This window comes from Blennius ocellaris (genome assembly GCF_963422515.1).
Source record: "Blennius ocellaris genome assembly, chromosome: 10".
NCBI classification, from domain to species: Eukaryota; Metazoa; Chordata; class Actinopteri; order Blenniiformes; family Blenniidae; genus Blennius; species Blennius ocellaris.
The window spans coordinates 1,204,382-1,221,045 of record NC_137659.1 but is presented as its reverse complement, the minus strand read 5'-3'; the positions used below and the strand labels follow the sequence as shown (position 1 = coordinate 1,221,045).

The window sequence follows — 16,664 nt, the reverse complement described above, 5'->3', positions numbered from 1 at the left end:
TTCCCCCCTCGTCTGTCCGTGAGTCTCTCTCTCTCTCTCTCCTGGCCATTGTTTCCCATTCACACTTCCTCTCCTCTCCTCCTCTTCATCCTTTGGTTCTTGTGCTTGATGCCTTGCCAATGGGCAGACGCGGAGGTCAGCGAGTGCAACCGCGTCCATCTCGCCGGAGCGCCACTGAAACACGGCGTCTCTATTGTGGCGCTTTAATTACATTAGCTCCGCCCACACGAGACGGAGAAGCTGTAAAACTGAGGACTTTCCAAGAAACTGATGATAATGAGAGAATTTCACACACACACACACACACACACACACACACACACACACACACACACACACACACACACACACACACACACACACACACACACACACACACACACACACACACACACACACACACACACACACACACACACACACACACACACACACACACACACACACCATAAAACTAGAAGAACATAAACACTCGTCACTCAGACACGTTCAGTCTCATATTGGCAAATAATCACATCGTCTCGTTTGCTTACAAACGATCGACACAAAGAGGCTTTTAACTCGTCTCACGCTTTTTTTTTTTCTTTTGAGAAATTCCATGAATCAAAAAAAAAAGAAAAAGAAAAAGAAATGAACAACCCCGGCGATGCTGAGCAGAGAATAAATAACTCAGGAAGTGAAATATGGCCGCTGTTGTTCTCCCTGAGAGAGAGAGAGAGAGAGAGAGAGACAGAAAAAAATGAGAGAGCGAGAGAGAATGAGAGACAGAGAATGAGAGAACAAGAGAGAGAGAGAGGGAGACAGAGAGAGGGAGAGAGGGACAGAGAGAGAGAGAGAGAGAGAGAGAGAGAGACAGAAAAAAATGAGAGAGAGAGGCAGAGACAGAGAATGAGAGAGACAAAGAAAAAAGTGAGAGAGACAGAATGAGAGAACGAGACAGAGAATGAGAGAATGACAGAATGAGAGAGAGAGAAAAATGAGAGACAGAGAATGAGAGAAGAGAGAGAGGGAGAGAGCGACAGATAGCGAGACAGAGAGAGAGACAGACACAGAGACAGAGACAGACAGACAGAGACAGACAGAGACAGACACAGAGAGAGAGACAGACAGACAGACAGAGACAGAGACAGAGACAGAGAGAGAGAGAGAGAGAGAGAGAGAGAGAGAGAGAGAGACAGACAGACAGACAGACAGACAGACAGACAGACAGACAGACAGACAGAGACAGAGACAGAGACAGAGAGAGAGACAGAGAGAGACAGAGAGAGACAGAGAGACAGACAGACAGAGACAGAGACAGACAGAGACAGACAGAGAGAGAGAGAGAGAGACAGAGAGAGAGAGAGAGAGAGAGAGAGAGAGAGAGAGAGAGAGAGAGAGAGAGAGAGAGAGAGAGAGAGATGGAGGTCAGGACGGGGGTCCCGCTCTGCCCCCGGGGGTTGTGGGAAAAAGAGACGGGTCACCGAGTCGACTGGAAAAGAGGAAGTGAGCGAAGGACGGAGGAAAGACATGAAGGGACAGAGGTGAGGATGAGAGAGGACGACGAGGAAAAGGACATTCAGAAATAAAAAAAAAATAAAAAAAATACAGAAGTAGAGATACTACTGGTAAACTACTAGTTTAGTTAAAAGTAAAAAACAAACAAAAAAACTGAAATGTACTCGAGCACAAAAATGAAAAATGGGCTTTTAACTTGAAGAATCGTTCAGAAATGGTCTGAACATTCTGGTATGAACATAAAGACGACCGGTGGTGACGGAGCTCCGGCTGAAACTCCGTCAGTGTTCAACTCCCGTCACACTTTGGAAACACAAACTACATTCTGAACATTTGATGAGTTTCGCTGCCTTGCATGCTGCTTCCTGTCCACACTGCCGCCGTACCATTATTACTGAGAAAGTATCAATGAAGTAACCGTAATAGTGAAAAAGTATCAATAAAGTAACAGTCAAAATGTTTGCAATAAAGCAACAGTAATAGTGAAATAGGATCAATGAAGTACTATTATTACTGAGAAAGTATCAATAAAGTAACAATAATAAGGAAATAATAGCCACATCGAAGAAAAAAACAAAAAACGACATTTAATGTTTCTGAGCGTCGTCGTCATGTGAACGAGACCTGAAACAACAACAACGCCAACACCTCCTCCTCACAACAACAACACCAACACCACCAACATCACCAACACCCCCAACAACAACAACAATACCCCCAACAACAACAACAACACCAACAACAACAACACCAATACCACCAACGCCAGCAACAACACCAACACCAACAACACCACCAACGCCACCAACCACACCACCAACACCAACAACAAGACCACCACCAACAAGAACACCAACAAAAACACCACCACCAACAACAACACCACCAACAAAAACACCACCAACACCAACACCAACACCACCAACACCAACAACAACACCACCAACAACACCACCAACACCACCACCAACAACACCAACACCAACATCACCAACAACAACACCAACACCAACAACACCAACACCAACAACACCAACACCAACACCAACACCAACAACACCACCATCACCACCACCACCAACACCTCCTCCTCCTCCTCCTCCTCCTCCTCCTCCATCAACACAAGCCTCCAGGAATGTTTCTGCAGCCTTCAGCGGCTCCGAGCTTCTTTTCTTTACCGCGTACAGTAATTAATTTATTATCCCCATCGCTACTCTGTCATTATCATCCGGTTGACTTGCTGTTTCCAGGCCGAGCCGAGCCGATCCGGGCCGGGGGAGCGAGGCGCTGACAGCTTTGCCCCGTTTCTCACCACATTAACAGAATCGGTTCCAGATGTCAAGACGATAAACAACACGGAGTGTCAGAGCCTCATAATAGAATAAAAAACAATCTGGGATCATCCTTTAAGTGTGACGAGACGCTCTTGGCTCTAACACGCACGCACGCACGCACGCACGCACGCACACACACACACACACACACACACACACACACACACACACACACACACACACACACACACACACACACACACACACACACACACACACACACACACACACACACACACACACACACACACACACACACACACACACACACACACACACACACACACACACACACACTTCATGAAGCCGTGCAGCAGATGGATGGACGGATGAGGGGATGAAGTGATGAAGTGATGAAGTCGTCTCCGAGGCCAATTTGGCCCCGAATCACTTTTCTTTTTTTTTTTAACCCACATGTGATCCATATCTGACTTTTTATGACAGATTTTTTTCTTTTTTTCTTTCCAAAAAACGATCGCCGACACTTTCATACATTCTCCTGAATGTGACAGCCGACCTTTCATCTTGTGCTCCTTTCCCCTTTCATCTCCTCCTCGTCCACCCGAACATATTTATTTATCTATAAGATAAGATAAACGTTATTGTTTGGGCCCCCGGCGGTGACAGACGTTTCTTTAACGAGGCCACAAACAATAAAATACAACACATTGAAAACACTTGACACAAACATGAAGGATATGTTAAAACAGAAACAGAAGCTGATAAGAAAAAGAAAAATATTACTATATATATATATATATATATATATATATATATATATATATATATATATATATATATATAAATAATCCTGTGCCGTTTGGAGCAGATAAACATAAAAACGTGCGGGAAATTCGTGATTATTATTATTATTATTAATTGTATTAGCGATTCGGCTACCTCGGATTTACTTTGAAGTATCAGAACATACGTGTGTGTGTGTGAGTGGGTGCTCAACGTAATAACGAGCTCTTCTGCACATGCTCAGTAGAGCCAATCAGAACAAAGTTTCTTCACTCGGAGTCACAACTCCCTGTTTATCTTCTGGGACTTTGGTACTTTTATTTTGACAGTCACCGTAACGACAATCCAACTGGGTCGCCTGTCCAGTAGAATAGTGTTGATGTTTAGAGCCCATTGTTCTCTGCTGTGTGTGTGTGTGTGTGTGTGTGTGTGTGTGTGTGTGTGTGTGTGTGTGTGTGTGTGTGTGTGTTGCCATGGAGACGTGGCTCAACACAAACAGCATCTTTCCCAACTCCCCTGAGCATCGTCCTCTCCCCTCGTCTCCCGTCCTCATTCGCCATCTCCCGTCCTCCCCCCTCGTCTCCCGTCCTCCCTCCTCGTCTCCCGTCCTCCCTCCTCGTCTCCCGTCCTCCCCCTTGTCTCCCGTCCTCTCCCCTCGTCTACCGTCCTCATTCGCCATCTCCCGTCCTCCCCCCCTCGTCTCCCGTCCTCCCTCCTCGTCTCCCGTCCTCCCTCCTCGTCTCCCGTCCTCCCCCTCGTCTCCCGTCCTCTCCCCTCGTCTACCGTCCTCCCTCCTAGTCTACCGTCCTCCCTCCTCCTGTCCTCTCTCCTCGTCTCCCGTCCTCTCCCCTCGTCTCCCGTCCTCCCTCCTCATCTCCTGTCCTCTCCCCTCGTCTCCCCTCCTCTCTCACCGTGTCCCGTCCTCCCTCCTTGTCTCCCATCCTCTCCCCCCTCGTCTCCCGTCCTCTCCCTCCTCGTCTCCCGTCCTCCCCCCTCGTCTCCCTTCCTCCCCCCTCGTCTCCCGTCCTCCCCCTCGTCTCCCATCCTCTCTCGCCGTGTCCCGTCCTCCCCCCTCTTCTCCCGTCCTCCCTCCTCGTCTACCGTCCTCCCTCCTCCTGTCCTCCCTCCTTGTCTCCCATCCTCTCCCTCCTCGTCTCCCATCCTCTTCCCCCCTCTTCCCCCCTCGTCTCCCGTCCTCTCCCTCCTCGTCTCCTGTCCTCCCCCTCGTCTCCTTCCTTCCTCGTCGCCGTTCATGTTTTCACACGGCGCTCCCGGTCGGCGGCGGTAACGGCAGCCATGTCCAAGTCTTTCCCATGCAACCTCATAGGAGGGTCTTTGTTCCCCCCCCCCCGGGCTTTGGGGGTCCCCCACAGCAGGGCAATGCCCCGGTCCTCTGACTCCACAATGGGTCTTTATGCTGCCAACCCCCCCCCCCCCCCCCCTCCCCCACTGAGGCACGAGGGGCATAGCGGCACCGGACCTTCGTGCTTCGTTCTCTCTCCGCCTCTCGGAGTAAAAAAAAACAAAACACGCCAGTAGAGTCAGATCTGAGCACCGGGGTCTCAGCCCCCCCCCCCCCCCCCCCCCCCCCCCCGACCCCCACCCCCCCGCACCGGGCAGCGCCTGAGAACACACTGCTGCCATTGGCGCCGGAGGACGACGCACTGTTGACACGGCAACGGCGTCCTGATCCACTGTGTCCGTTGTAAACAAACATGGCCGACCCGGAGTCGTCTGACTCGCGTTCCGTACCCCAGTTCAGTTTTACATGTTGAGATCCCCCCCCTCCCCCCCCCACCCCCCCCCTCCCCCCGGGCAGCATTCGATTCCTCATCGGTCGTTTGTACCAAGTTGTTCTCTGCTCACACGTCTGTGCGGTTTAATTTAAAAAAACAAACAAACAAGCAACAGCGCCCTCCCGTGGCCTGGAAGACTAACTACATCAGTGTCAGTGTGACGGAAGAGAAGAGAAGAGAAGAAGAGAAGAGAAGAGAAACTTTCTCTCCGCTCACTGAGAACAATAATAAAACTCTAATTCTAAAATCCCACAAATCTGTTCTCATAGACGTCATGACTGATGGATCAATCATCCCCTAAACTTGTTTTTCCTCTGCGAGGGCCAAAAGCTGGCAGTGCCAAAGGGGCCGAGGTTGCCGGTTCAACGCCACCACGGGGGAGGGAGAGAGAGAGGGAGGGGGGGGGGGGAGAGAGAGAGAGAGAGAGAGAGAGACCTTATCATGGTTATGGACTGAGTGTCAGAAGCCTTGAAGGCTCAGCAGGAGGAATCGATTTACTGAGGTTCAGCGTCTGCATCTCGTCTCTTCTTCACCTCGTGCTGACGGCCGACGCACACGCACACGCACACACACACGCACACACACACACACACGCACACACACACACACACACACACACACTAAACAATGCGGCCAAAACCAAAAGCAGGACGAGGCCTTCCAAGGCCGCGCCTGTAAATCGGAGCAGAATCAAACCTCATAAATACTGGAAGGAAACCAGAATGGAGAGATTGTCTGAATGAGTGCAGCACAATGGGAGGAGGAGGAGGAGAGGAGAGGAGGAGGAGGAGAGGAGGAGGAGAGGAGGAATGCCATGCAGCCATTTGTTCTGCCTGCATTCACTCAGTGTGGGGATGATTTAATGATTCCCTGATTTCCACAGTGATTAACAACAGGCGGATGTACCACCCACACACACGCACACACACACACACACACACACACACACACACACACACACACACACACACACACACACACACACACACACACACACACACACACACACACACACACACACACACACACACACACACACACACACACACACACACACACACACACACACACACACACACACACACACACGCTTAATCGATAAACAACGGTACAAAACATAATTCAAGTTTTAGGAATGTATGGAAGCGTGGAAAAGTGAAAAAGTACTTAACGCCAGTAATAAAGTACAAGTACTTTGGGAAAGCGACAGCAGAAACCTCGCCTCAGTAAAGAACATGTGGATTTTACTAACTCGCAAAAAAACCCAAAACTCTTCACCCGAATTGCATGAAATCTTCAGAGACGATTTGTCATCATCCAAGAATGAATCCATGAGATTTTGGGACGTTAACGTTCAACCGTTTCCAAATAAATCTCCCCCCCAAAAAACTGCGAAAGAATGTTTCCCATACAAAGCGGATGAGAGACGAACCTCATGGAGATCATAGGAGATCAGCAGCTGTTGCCATGGAGACGCTCCCCGCCCAGCGTTTCACAGATAGCATCGATATGAGCTAACGGCTAACGTGCCAGCGACGCTAACCCGGCTCCGCAAGCAAAGCTCTGCGCTATATCTTCCTGCATTTTCCATTTAAAAGAAATTTTTTTTAAGTATTATAAAATATTGATCATGGAACTTGTAATGTATTTACTCTGATTACATCCCAGCTCTAGAGCAGTGTTTTTCAACCACTGGTGTTTCCGCGAGATCTCATCAGGTGTGGCATGGGAAATTATCCAATTTCATATTTTTTTCTAAAAAAACCTTTGCTCTCACAGTGTGTTGCAGAGTAATCGTGTATAAATACTCTCCACCACTAGATGGCAGCACAGAACTTTGCCGGTGAAATGTAAAGTGACAGACGTCAGTGTGGTTCATCTCCACCTCCTGCTACCATCTTGTATCAAAGTACTGTGTCAGTGACAGTGATGGAGAAGTTTTTGAAAACCAGGATCTCAGCTCTTCATCCATCAGGTCCAGGTTTCACACTGAGGGAGGCACTATTAAAAAAAGTCCTTTGTTTCTGGATTTACTTGATTCCTGTTGATAAAACTTTGATGCGAATGACTTTATATTGTTAATAGAGGCTGCAGAGTTTCACATTTTAACATTTTGGGGTGGTGGTGGTGGTGTACCTCCAGATTTTTCCAAAGACAAAAGTGTGCCTTGGCTCAAAAAAAAGGTTGAAAAACACTGTTCTAGAGGAAACTCACAATATACATCCTTCGTCCCCGGCGGCAAAAACATGAGAACAAAAACAAAAAACGGAACGTAAGCGTTTCTCTCACCTCTCCACGACGCCGTCGCCGCTCCAGCAGGTGGCGTCGTCCACGACGTTCTCCCCTTCGCACAACATCTCCGGCAAGGCGGCGAAGAAAGACTTGTAGCGCTGCAGGTACGTCAAGAACTCCCTGGAAGAGAACCGTGAACCGGGTTTCTGAGTGAACGTCGCTCTGGACCAATCGGCAAGTTAGAACACAGACGGCCGAGGAATCGTGTGAATCAAACATTTTAAATGTGATTGGTGGAATAAAATACTACCGACAAACAATACGTGTATTCTGGTGTATGGAGTCAAGACACAGGATGGTATTTATATATTCTATAGTGTATTGTTCTCTGCTGCATGTGTGTGTGTGTGTGTGTGTGTGGTTTCATTATGAAAAGAACCAACAGTGCCCACTAGTGTCCCAACATGAAAACTACATCGCTTTCAACGTTTCTGCCGTTTGCATAGAAACAGACATGGTTTTTCTCAACGTTGCTGCAATAAAAGCTTTTACTTTTCACAACAAAAGTACAGCTTCTCATATATATTTTGTCACACGGTAATATTGAAAATTAGTTCCTGTACAAAAACAGCAGGTTCTACAATTAAAAATAAAAAAAATACAGTAAAAATTATTTTGAAAAAATTTAATTAAATTAAAAAACTAAATAAAATAAACCAAATAAAATTTAAAAAACTAATTAAAAAAGATTAAATGAAATAAGCTATAGAATATGATATAAATAAGATATAAAATAAAATTAACCAAATAAAATTTAAAATTTAATAAAATGAAATGAAAGATATACAAAATGATATAATATAAAATATATAAAATGATATAAAATAAAATATATAAAAATATAATATGTAAGATTAAATATTAAAATTAAATAAATTAAATAAAAACGTAATTAAAATAAAATAAAATAAAGATCTAACCCTAAATCAAATTTTTTTGCCTCGATTTCATTTATGAACTTAATACTTAAAATTCATATTTTTATGTTTAGATGAGGTGGGAGAAGCACTTTTGTTCCGATTTCTTTTCTATGCCAAAACGATGAGTTTTCACCTGAAACGTCTGAACGACGCCTGAGCCGAGTCACTAAACACTGCGATGCTATCGTCTCTGAACAAACTGTGAAAGGGATTGAGACAAACGAGTCCCCCGGGTTCATGCTTACCTAGAGAGCGTTCTCAGACTATGTTTATTGTTCTTGGAAGGTTTCAGGGGGAATGAGCTGGGAGTATTGGGAGGTGGAGTCCAGGGGGGGGGAGGAGGGGGAGGAGGGGGAGGTTGGTGCAAGCAGGGAGGATGCAGGAAGGTGAAACGGGGATTGAGAGAAAGAAAAAAAAAAAGGAAACAACAGGAAGACATGACACGAAGGGGGAGGGAGGGAGGGAGGGGGGGGAGAGAAGACAGTCAATTGACTCTGGAAGAGAGTAATTATTCATGCACATGCAGAATCACATCACCATTTAACCAAATCAACAGTGAAACACTTCGTGGTTCGTAACACACATTAACTCAGCAAACACAAAACATCACATGAAAGGGTTAAATATCCACAGATGAATTTCTTGATTTCTTTCTCCAGTGAAACTTCTCGTCAAATACGTTTCATCTCGGCTGGACCGGTGAAAAGGTGCCATGGTGGTCTTCAAAACTTTGTTTTAACGTGATGAAAAATGTCAATATTCTTCACAAAAATATATTAGCTACAAAAACGTTTTCTTTGAATTTTTTTTTACCATTTTCCTGCAGGTTTGGCGCCTCCTGCAGGCCGTGTGTTTAAACAGCCCCGGCTCCAGAGGAAACTCAAGACGTCGTCCACACGAGAACGCCGTTTCACGTAAAAGCAGCGTTTTGCACAATTTTTACTACGTTTTTTTTAAACGCGGGTCCCAGAGTGGACAAATTCTAAAACCCCGGTGCAGCTTTGAAGTTTTTTTTAAACGCGGGTCCCAGAGTGGACAAATTCTAAAACCCCGGCGCAGCTTTGAAGTGTGGACGGCGATCATCTGTGGATAACTGAAGTAATCTGTCGTCATACAACCACAACAATGACGGCCTCCGCCCTCCAGGTGGCGCTGCAGAAGCTACTGATGGAGCATAGACCTACAGAACTCAGAGTTCTATACAGTCTGCGAGCTTCTAAACGTCTATGTTCTCTTGTCTTCTGCATTTTCGGTGTGTTTGGCGAGTCACAGCGCCGCCTAAAGGCCTGGCATGTGTACTACAAGCCCTGAAGCCTCGTGTTGAGCCCAGTTCATAGGAAGGTTTTCTAAGAACGGCGGGGAAAAATTTATATTGCTTTGGCTTGTGTGGACGGAGCCTCGCACAAATTTTTTAAAAGAAAATTTTCTTGAATCATAGACTATAAATCCTTCCTCCAATAGACACTACAATCAACTAAACTACTTCAATTTCAGCATAAAGCCAATTTTAGTGAAACCTTCTGGTGTAAAATACAGTGAAATGTGCAAAATAGCTTCTCTAATAGCCGCGCAGCTCGGAACTTAACGTTTTTAATGATTTAAAAAAATCCAGTTTAATAAAATAATCAATGTTTCCTTTCTCGGTGGTTCGGGCGGATCTGAGCGTCACGGTTGACGCCTCTGCCCTCGCCGATCGAGTTGCGTATTTTTCAAGCGCCGCGCCGCTTCTCCCTTCGCCGTCCTCGGCGTCGCCGCGCCTTTGAAGTGGTCGGCGCTCAGCACGCTGCTCCGGTCAGCGCTGGCAAGCAGGACGGCGCTGGGCTGGATGGCGGCGGCGGCGGCGGCGGTGGTGCCCCGCCAGAACCCGTCAGCTCGGCTGGCTTCACTGCACTGATTCATGGTCTGGCAAAACTCTGTGTGTCTGTGTGTGTGTGTGTGTGTGTGTGTGTGTGTGTGTGTTGCTATTTAAGCCGGGAGCGGCTGGTGAACAGAGTTGGTGGTATGGCCGTCTGGATAAACAGGAAATCGTTGGTCCGTCAGGATTAATCTTCCCCGCGCTCGCCCTTCCTGCCAGCTGCTGTGGGCACGGGCCCGAGCCAGGTGGAGGGCACGGCTGCCTCCACTCTGTGTGTGTGTGTGTGTGTGTGTGTGTGTGTGTACAGCTTTTCCCTACAAAGACGGTCTCTACCCGTTTTCATTCAGCACGCCACCAGAAAAATCGACGTTCAAAACCCTCAGAGGTTTTTTTTTTTTTTTTTTACCTCCTCAAGTGGGCCAGCTGCCCCAGCCACTGCTCCGGCAGCGCCCGGGAGGAGGGGGCGGCGGCGGAGGAGGAGGGGGGCGGGGGGGCGGAGGTCGGGGCGGAGGTCGCGACCCCGGCGCTCGTGGGCGGCGTGCCTGTGGGTGCCTTAGTGGAGAGGCCACACACTTTGTCCACCTGTGAGAGAGGAGAGAGCAAACAGACACCTGTTAAAAGCTGAGAATGCTCATAAAATGTTCTGGTGGGGGGGGTTAGGGGGAAGGGGGGTGAAGGGGGGGGGGGTAAGGCTTCCAAACCAAACACCCACATGAGAGGGAGCGTTTATGAGCGGATTCATTATCGGAAAAATTACCTCCCCTACCCCCCCTACCGCCGTCAGATTGATGGCATCTCGCTCTCAGGAGAAGAATGCCCACGTTTGTGTTTGAGCGATCGGGGAAGCGAGAGGTGGGGGGGGGGGCGAGAGGTGAGGGGGGGGGAAGTTATGGAGCGGGACAACGTGGGAAAAGGGTGGGTGTGAAAGCCTCGGGAGGAAACGGAGCGATGAGCGAGTTTACTGCCGCTAACGGAGAAGGTTTCCACTGCCTCACGGAGGTGAGCATCTCCTGTGGGCTGTTAAAGCGGGGGTGGGGTTGGGGGTTGGGGGGGGTGGGAGGGGGGGGGGGGTGATTCAAACCCACAGGCGAAATCGATGACATCTCGTTGGCTTAAAAGCCTCCGGGCAGCGTTATTAAGTGCTTCTCAATTAGCCCGAGAGACGCGGAGTGTACCGGCTCCGGCGGGCCAATCAGGCGGCGGCGCCGCTCGCTTCCCGTCTGGATTGAGAAATTGGAAGATTTAACGGTATTAAGTGGCGGCGATCGCGCTCGCCGTCATGCTTGGAACTGAGTGCCGTTCCGGCGTCACAGTAAATCACGTTGAAGACGTTTTACCGGGACAAACGGACGACGTCGCCTCCGGAATTGATTTCCTCTCGTCGTCCGCTTTAACAACGACTGATCCGACCGGTAAAATCCATCCGCCCGTCCGTCTTCTGGAGACGATCCCAGCCAACAAGGCAAAGAAACGCACACATTCAGGCTTTGAGGGCGATTTAAGGACGCGACTGCCGGATCGTCTCGTTCACGTCAAGTACAGATTATTCTGAGGCGGCGCCATTGAATATTGGACATTTCAGCTGTAAATTCCATTATATATTTCATATAACTTCTATTTAATTGCATGTCTTTTCATTGCCTATAATCTGTATTAACTTAAATCCTTCGCCAACGAAAGATTGGCCGAGAATGATTGTGATTTTGTCTGCAGGTATTTATTTATTTATTTTTCTATTTATTAGTTTGCGTGTATGGATTTTTACGACGTTTTGCAAAAAACTACTTGCCCAATCTTCAGGGAGGATTTGTCATCATCCAAGGATCAATCCATTACATTTTGGGAACGGCGAACCGTTTTCCTGAATAAATCCCCCCCCCCAAAAAAAACATTTCCCATACGAAGCGGATGACAGAAGCGCCTCGTGGAGATCAAAGGAGGTCGGCAGCCGTTGCCATGGACACGCTCCCCAACAGGCTCGTTTGCATTGATACGAGCTAACTGCTAACATGCTAGCAATGCCAACTCGATCGCGCAAACAAATGTTGTTGTTGGCAAAGGTCTCTACCGAGTGTAGCTCTAGTTTTTTTTATACATTTTGGACGACATGTTTTTGTCGAAATTCTCTATTTCAAATCTTTTTTTAAGGGCAAGTGGCACGAGATTTCGATCCGCTTATTTACGGCTTTGTTTAGTAGGTGAAACCAGAATATCTGGAGGAAATGTGCAGGGAGAAACATGCAGACAATTTAAATTCCATGTTCTTGCAGCCTGATGCTGAAAGGATAATGTCAATTTTGAAGTAACAGCAAAAAAAAACAAACATTCTAATTGAGCATTTAACAAGTCCAATGAGTGAAAAACACACCGACGGTCTCCGGCACCCAGCCGCCTCTCCAAGCACCAATAAAAGTAAAACTATCTTGAATTAAAAAAAAAAAGTATTTCTCCTGCTGTGAAGCCGGTGGGCGACGCGTCTGAAGCCTCCCGGCACAAACAAACACATAAACTTCATCTGGAAGCAGCGATGTGTCATTAAAGAGTTTCAACGAGTCTGGAAGCAGCTGAAAACTGTTAAGTCACAGAACGGCTCTAAAAATACACTTTTCCACCTCCGGGGTGAGGCGGGGCCGATCCCTCCACTTCGGTGCCACGGAACCGGAGGGTTTCACTGAACACGTACGTCCCAGTAGGGCTGAACGGCTCAATGAATCCAATCTGAACCGAGATTTTGGCCCCAGACGATCTCAAAATTCATATAATCGAGGAAAAACAATCATGTGGCGCATCTCCGGTGCAGCCTCCACTGTCAGACAGGAAGTGACGAGCTACTTAGCCTTTTTTTGGTGAAAATCTTATGTTGAAAGGCAAATTGCAGACTTCCTGTTGGATTTAGGACCGGTGGTATCGGAGCGTGATTTGTAGGTCTTGACGAGACAAACTACTGAGTATTTTTTTGATCTCCCTACGACGTTCCGACACGCCGCGGTCGCCGTTTTAGTGGGTTTTTTTTGGTCGACGTTGCAGTTTTTCTAGGTGGCGCTGGAGAGCAGATTTTGGCACTTTGTGGGGTAAATTTTACATTTCCTTACCGTTTTCGCCCGTCTTGATGAGCGTGACAAATTTGGTGAATTTTTGAGCATCTAGTGGGTCAAATCTGGGCAAATCAGCCTTTTCTGCTCCGTCCCTAATGATTCATTCCTGCAGTTTATATATATATATATATATATATATAGTTTGGTTTGTTGGATGTTGGTGTGCAAACATGAGTGAGAAATGTGTTGTGTGGAGTGTCATCCTGTTATGAAGTTCCGGTTGCGTGTGTTCATGTCAAAATAAAAGCCTCTGGGGTTCATTTATATAACACATATATTACATATATATAACATATGTGTGTTACATATACATATATACATATACATATATATTCCCCTCTCGCCCTCCGCGGGCGGTCACCTGTTTTTATATATATATATATATATATATATATATATATATATATATGCAATATACATTTATATATAAACATGTCCAATAAATGCTGTACCAAATTCAAAGAAAATCATGATTATGATCTTTCTTCCATAATCGAGCAGAAATTAGACGAGAGCTTCTTCACCAACTGCCTTTTGTTTTTTTATTTTACTTTAGCTGCAGTTTTTTGCACTGCGGCTCCCCCCCCCCCCCCCCCCCCCCTCCCCCCGCCTCATCCCCCTCCGCCCCCCCGCCGCCGCCCGGCGGTCTTAAATCGTGTCTTCAGGCAGACGTTGGGCACGCGGACGCTTGTTTTACTGCATTAAACCTTAACTCCCCCCAGACTCATAAAACACGCCAACATGTGGCGGAGCGACCCGCAGCCTCGCCTGCAAGCCAACCCCCCCCACCCCCCGCCCCCCCCCCTCCCCCCCCGCCCGGCCGCGCGCAGCGTCGTGGCGGCGAGGAAAGATGGAAGGTAGCAACTGTTTGGTCAACGCCGTCGACACAAACACCAAACGCTGCGGCAATGACATTCACTGTTGCATATAATGCATCCTGACTATTATATATATATATAATTTTTTTTTGCTATTGTTGTAATTATTATACATTTATAGATATTTATGAAGTGTATATATGGTATACATTCATATAGATATTTAAGAAGTTAATATATGGTATACATTTATATAGATATTTAAGAAGTGTATATATGGTATACATTCATATAGATATTTAAGAAGTTAATATATGGTATACATTTATATAGATATTTAAGAAGTTAATATATGGTATACATTTATAGATATTTAAGAAGTGTATATATGGTATACATTTATATAGATATTTAAGTGTATATATGGTATACATCCATATATATTTAAGTATATATGGTATATTTTCATATAGATGTTTATGAAATGTATATATGGTATACATTCATATAGATATTTAGGAAGTTTATATATGGTATACATTCATATACATGTTTAAGAAGTTTATATATGGTATACATTTATATACAAGTTTAAGAAGTTTATATATGTGTACATTTATATAGATATTTTAGTGTATATATGGTATACATTCATATACATGTTTAAGAAGTTTATATATGGTATACATTTATATAGATATTTTAGTGTATATATGGTATACATTTGTATAGATATTTATGAAGTGTATATATATATAGTATACATTCATATAGATATTTTTGAAGTATATATATAGTATACATTCATATAGATATGTATGGAGCGTATAGATGGTATTCTTATTTAAGAAGTGTATATATGGTATACATTTATATAGATATTTAAGTGTATATATGGTATACATCCATATATATTTAAGTATATATGGTATATTTTCATATAGATGTTTATGAAATGTATATATGGTATACATTTATATAGATATTTAGGAAGTTTATATATGGTACACATTTATATAGATATTTAAGAAGTTTATATATGGTATACATTTATATACATGTTTAAGAAGTTTATATATGGTGTACATTTATATAGATATTTTAGTGTATATATGGTATACATTCATATACATGTTTAAGAAGTTTATATATGGTATACATTTATATAGATATTTTAGTGTATATATGGTATACATTTGTATAGATATTTATGAAGTGTATATATATAGTATACGTTCATATAGATATTTTTGAAGTATATATATATAGTATACATTCATATAAATATTTTTGAAGTATATATATAGTATACATTCATATAGATATGTATGGAGCGTATAGATGGTATTCTTATTTAAGAAGTGTATATATGGTATACATTTATATAGATATTTAAGTGTATATATGGTATACATCCATATATATTTAAGTATATATGGTATATTTTCATATAGATGTTTATGAAATGTATATATGGTATACATTCATATAGATATTTAGGAAGTTTATATATGGTACACATTTATATACATGTTTAAGAAGTTTATATATGGTATACATTTATATACATGTTTAAGAAGTTTATATATGGTGTACATTTATATAGATATTTTAGTGTATATATGGTATACATTCATATACATGTTTAAGAAGTTTATATATGGTATACATTTATATAGATATTTTAGTGTATATATGGTATACATTTGTATAGATATTTATGAAGTGTATATATATAGTATACATTCATATAGATATTTTTGAAGTATATATATATAGTATACATTCATATAGATATTTTTGAAGTATATATATAGTACACATTCATATAGATATGTATGGAGCGTATAGATGGTATTCTTATTTAAGAAGTGTATATATGGTATACATTTATATAGATATTTAAGTGTATATATGGTATACATCCATATATATTTAAGCATATATGGTATATTTTCATATAGATGTTTATGAAATGTATATATGGTATACATTCATATAGATATTTAGGAAGTTTATATATGGTACACATTTATATACATGTTTAAGAAGTTTATATATGGTATACATTTATATACATGTTTAAGAAGTTTATATATGGTGTACATTTATATAGATATTTTAGTGTATATATGGTATACATTTATATACATGTTTAAGAAGTTTATATATGGTGTACATTTATATAGATATTTTAGTGTATATATGGTATACATTCATATACATGTTTAAGAAGTTTATATATGGTATACATTTATATAGATATTTTAGTGTATATATGGTATACATTCATATAGATATTTATGAAGTGTA

The 16,664-nt window shown here is 43.8% G+C and overlaps 2 protein-coding genes across 3 annotated transcripts in view; one reads left to right on the top strand and one right to left on the bottom strand.

Annotated features, from left to right (window-relative positions):
* LOC308135371 (uncharacterized protein) overlaps positions 1-16,664 on the top strand; it is a 432,222-nt gene that overhangs the window by 67,392 nt on the left and 348,166 nt on the right. The window lies entirely within an intron of this gene.
* gpc5c (glypican 5c) overlaps positions 1-16,664 on the bottom strand; it is a gene marked incomplete at its 3' end in the record, with an annotated part of 119,758 nt that overhangs the window by 55,173 nt on the left and 47,921 nt on the right. The window contains exons 4-6 of the mRNA XM_080502953.1: positions 10,845-11,020; positions 8,829-8,885; positions 7,661-7,783 (exon numbers count right to left, since the gene is read on the bottom strand). Of these exons, the coding sequence (XP_080359079.1) occupies positions 7,661-7,783; positions 8,829-8,885; positions 10,845-11,020 (356 nt within the window). The remainder of the gene's footprint in view (positions 1-7,660; positions 7,784-8,828; positions 8,886-10,844; positions 11,021-16,664) is intronic.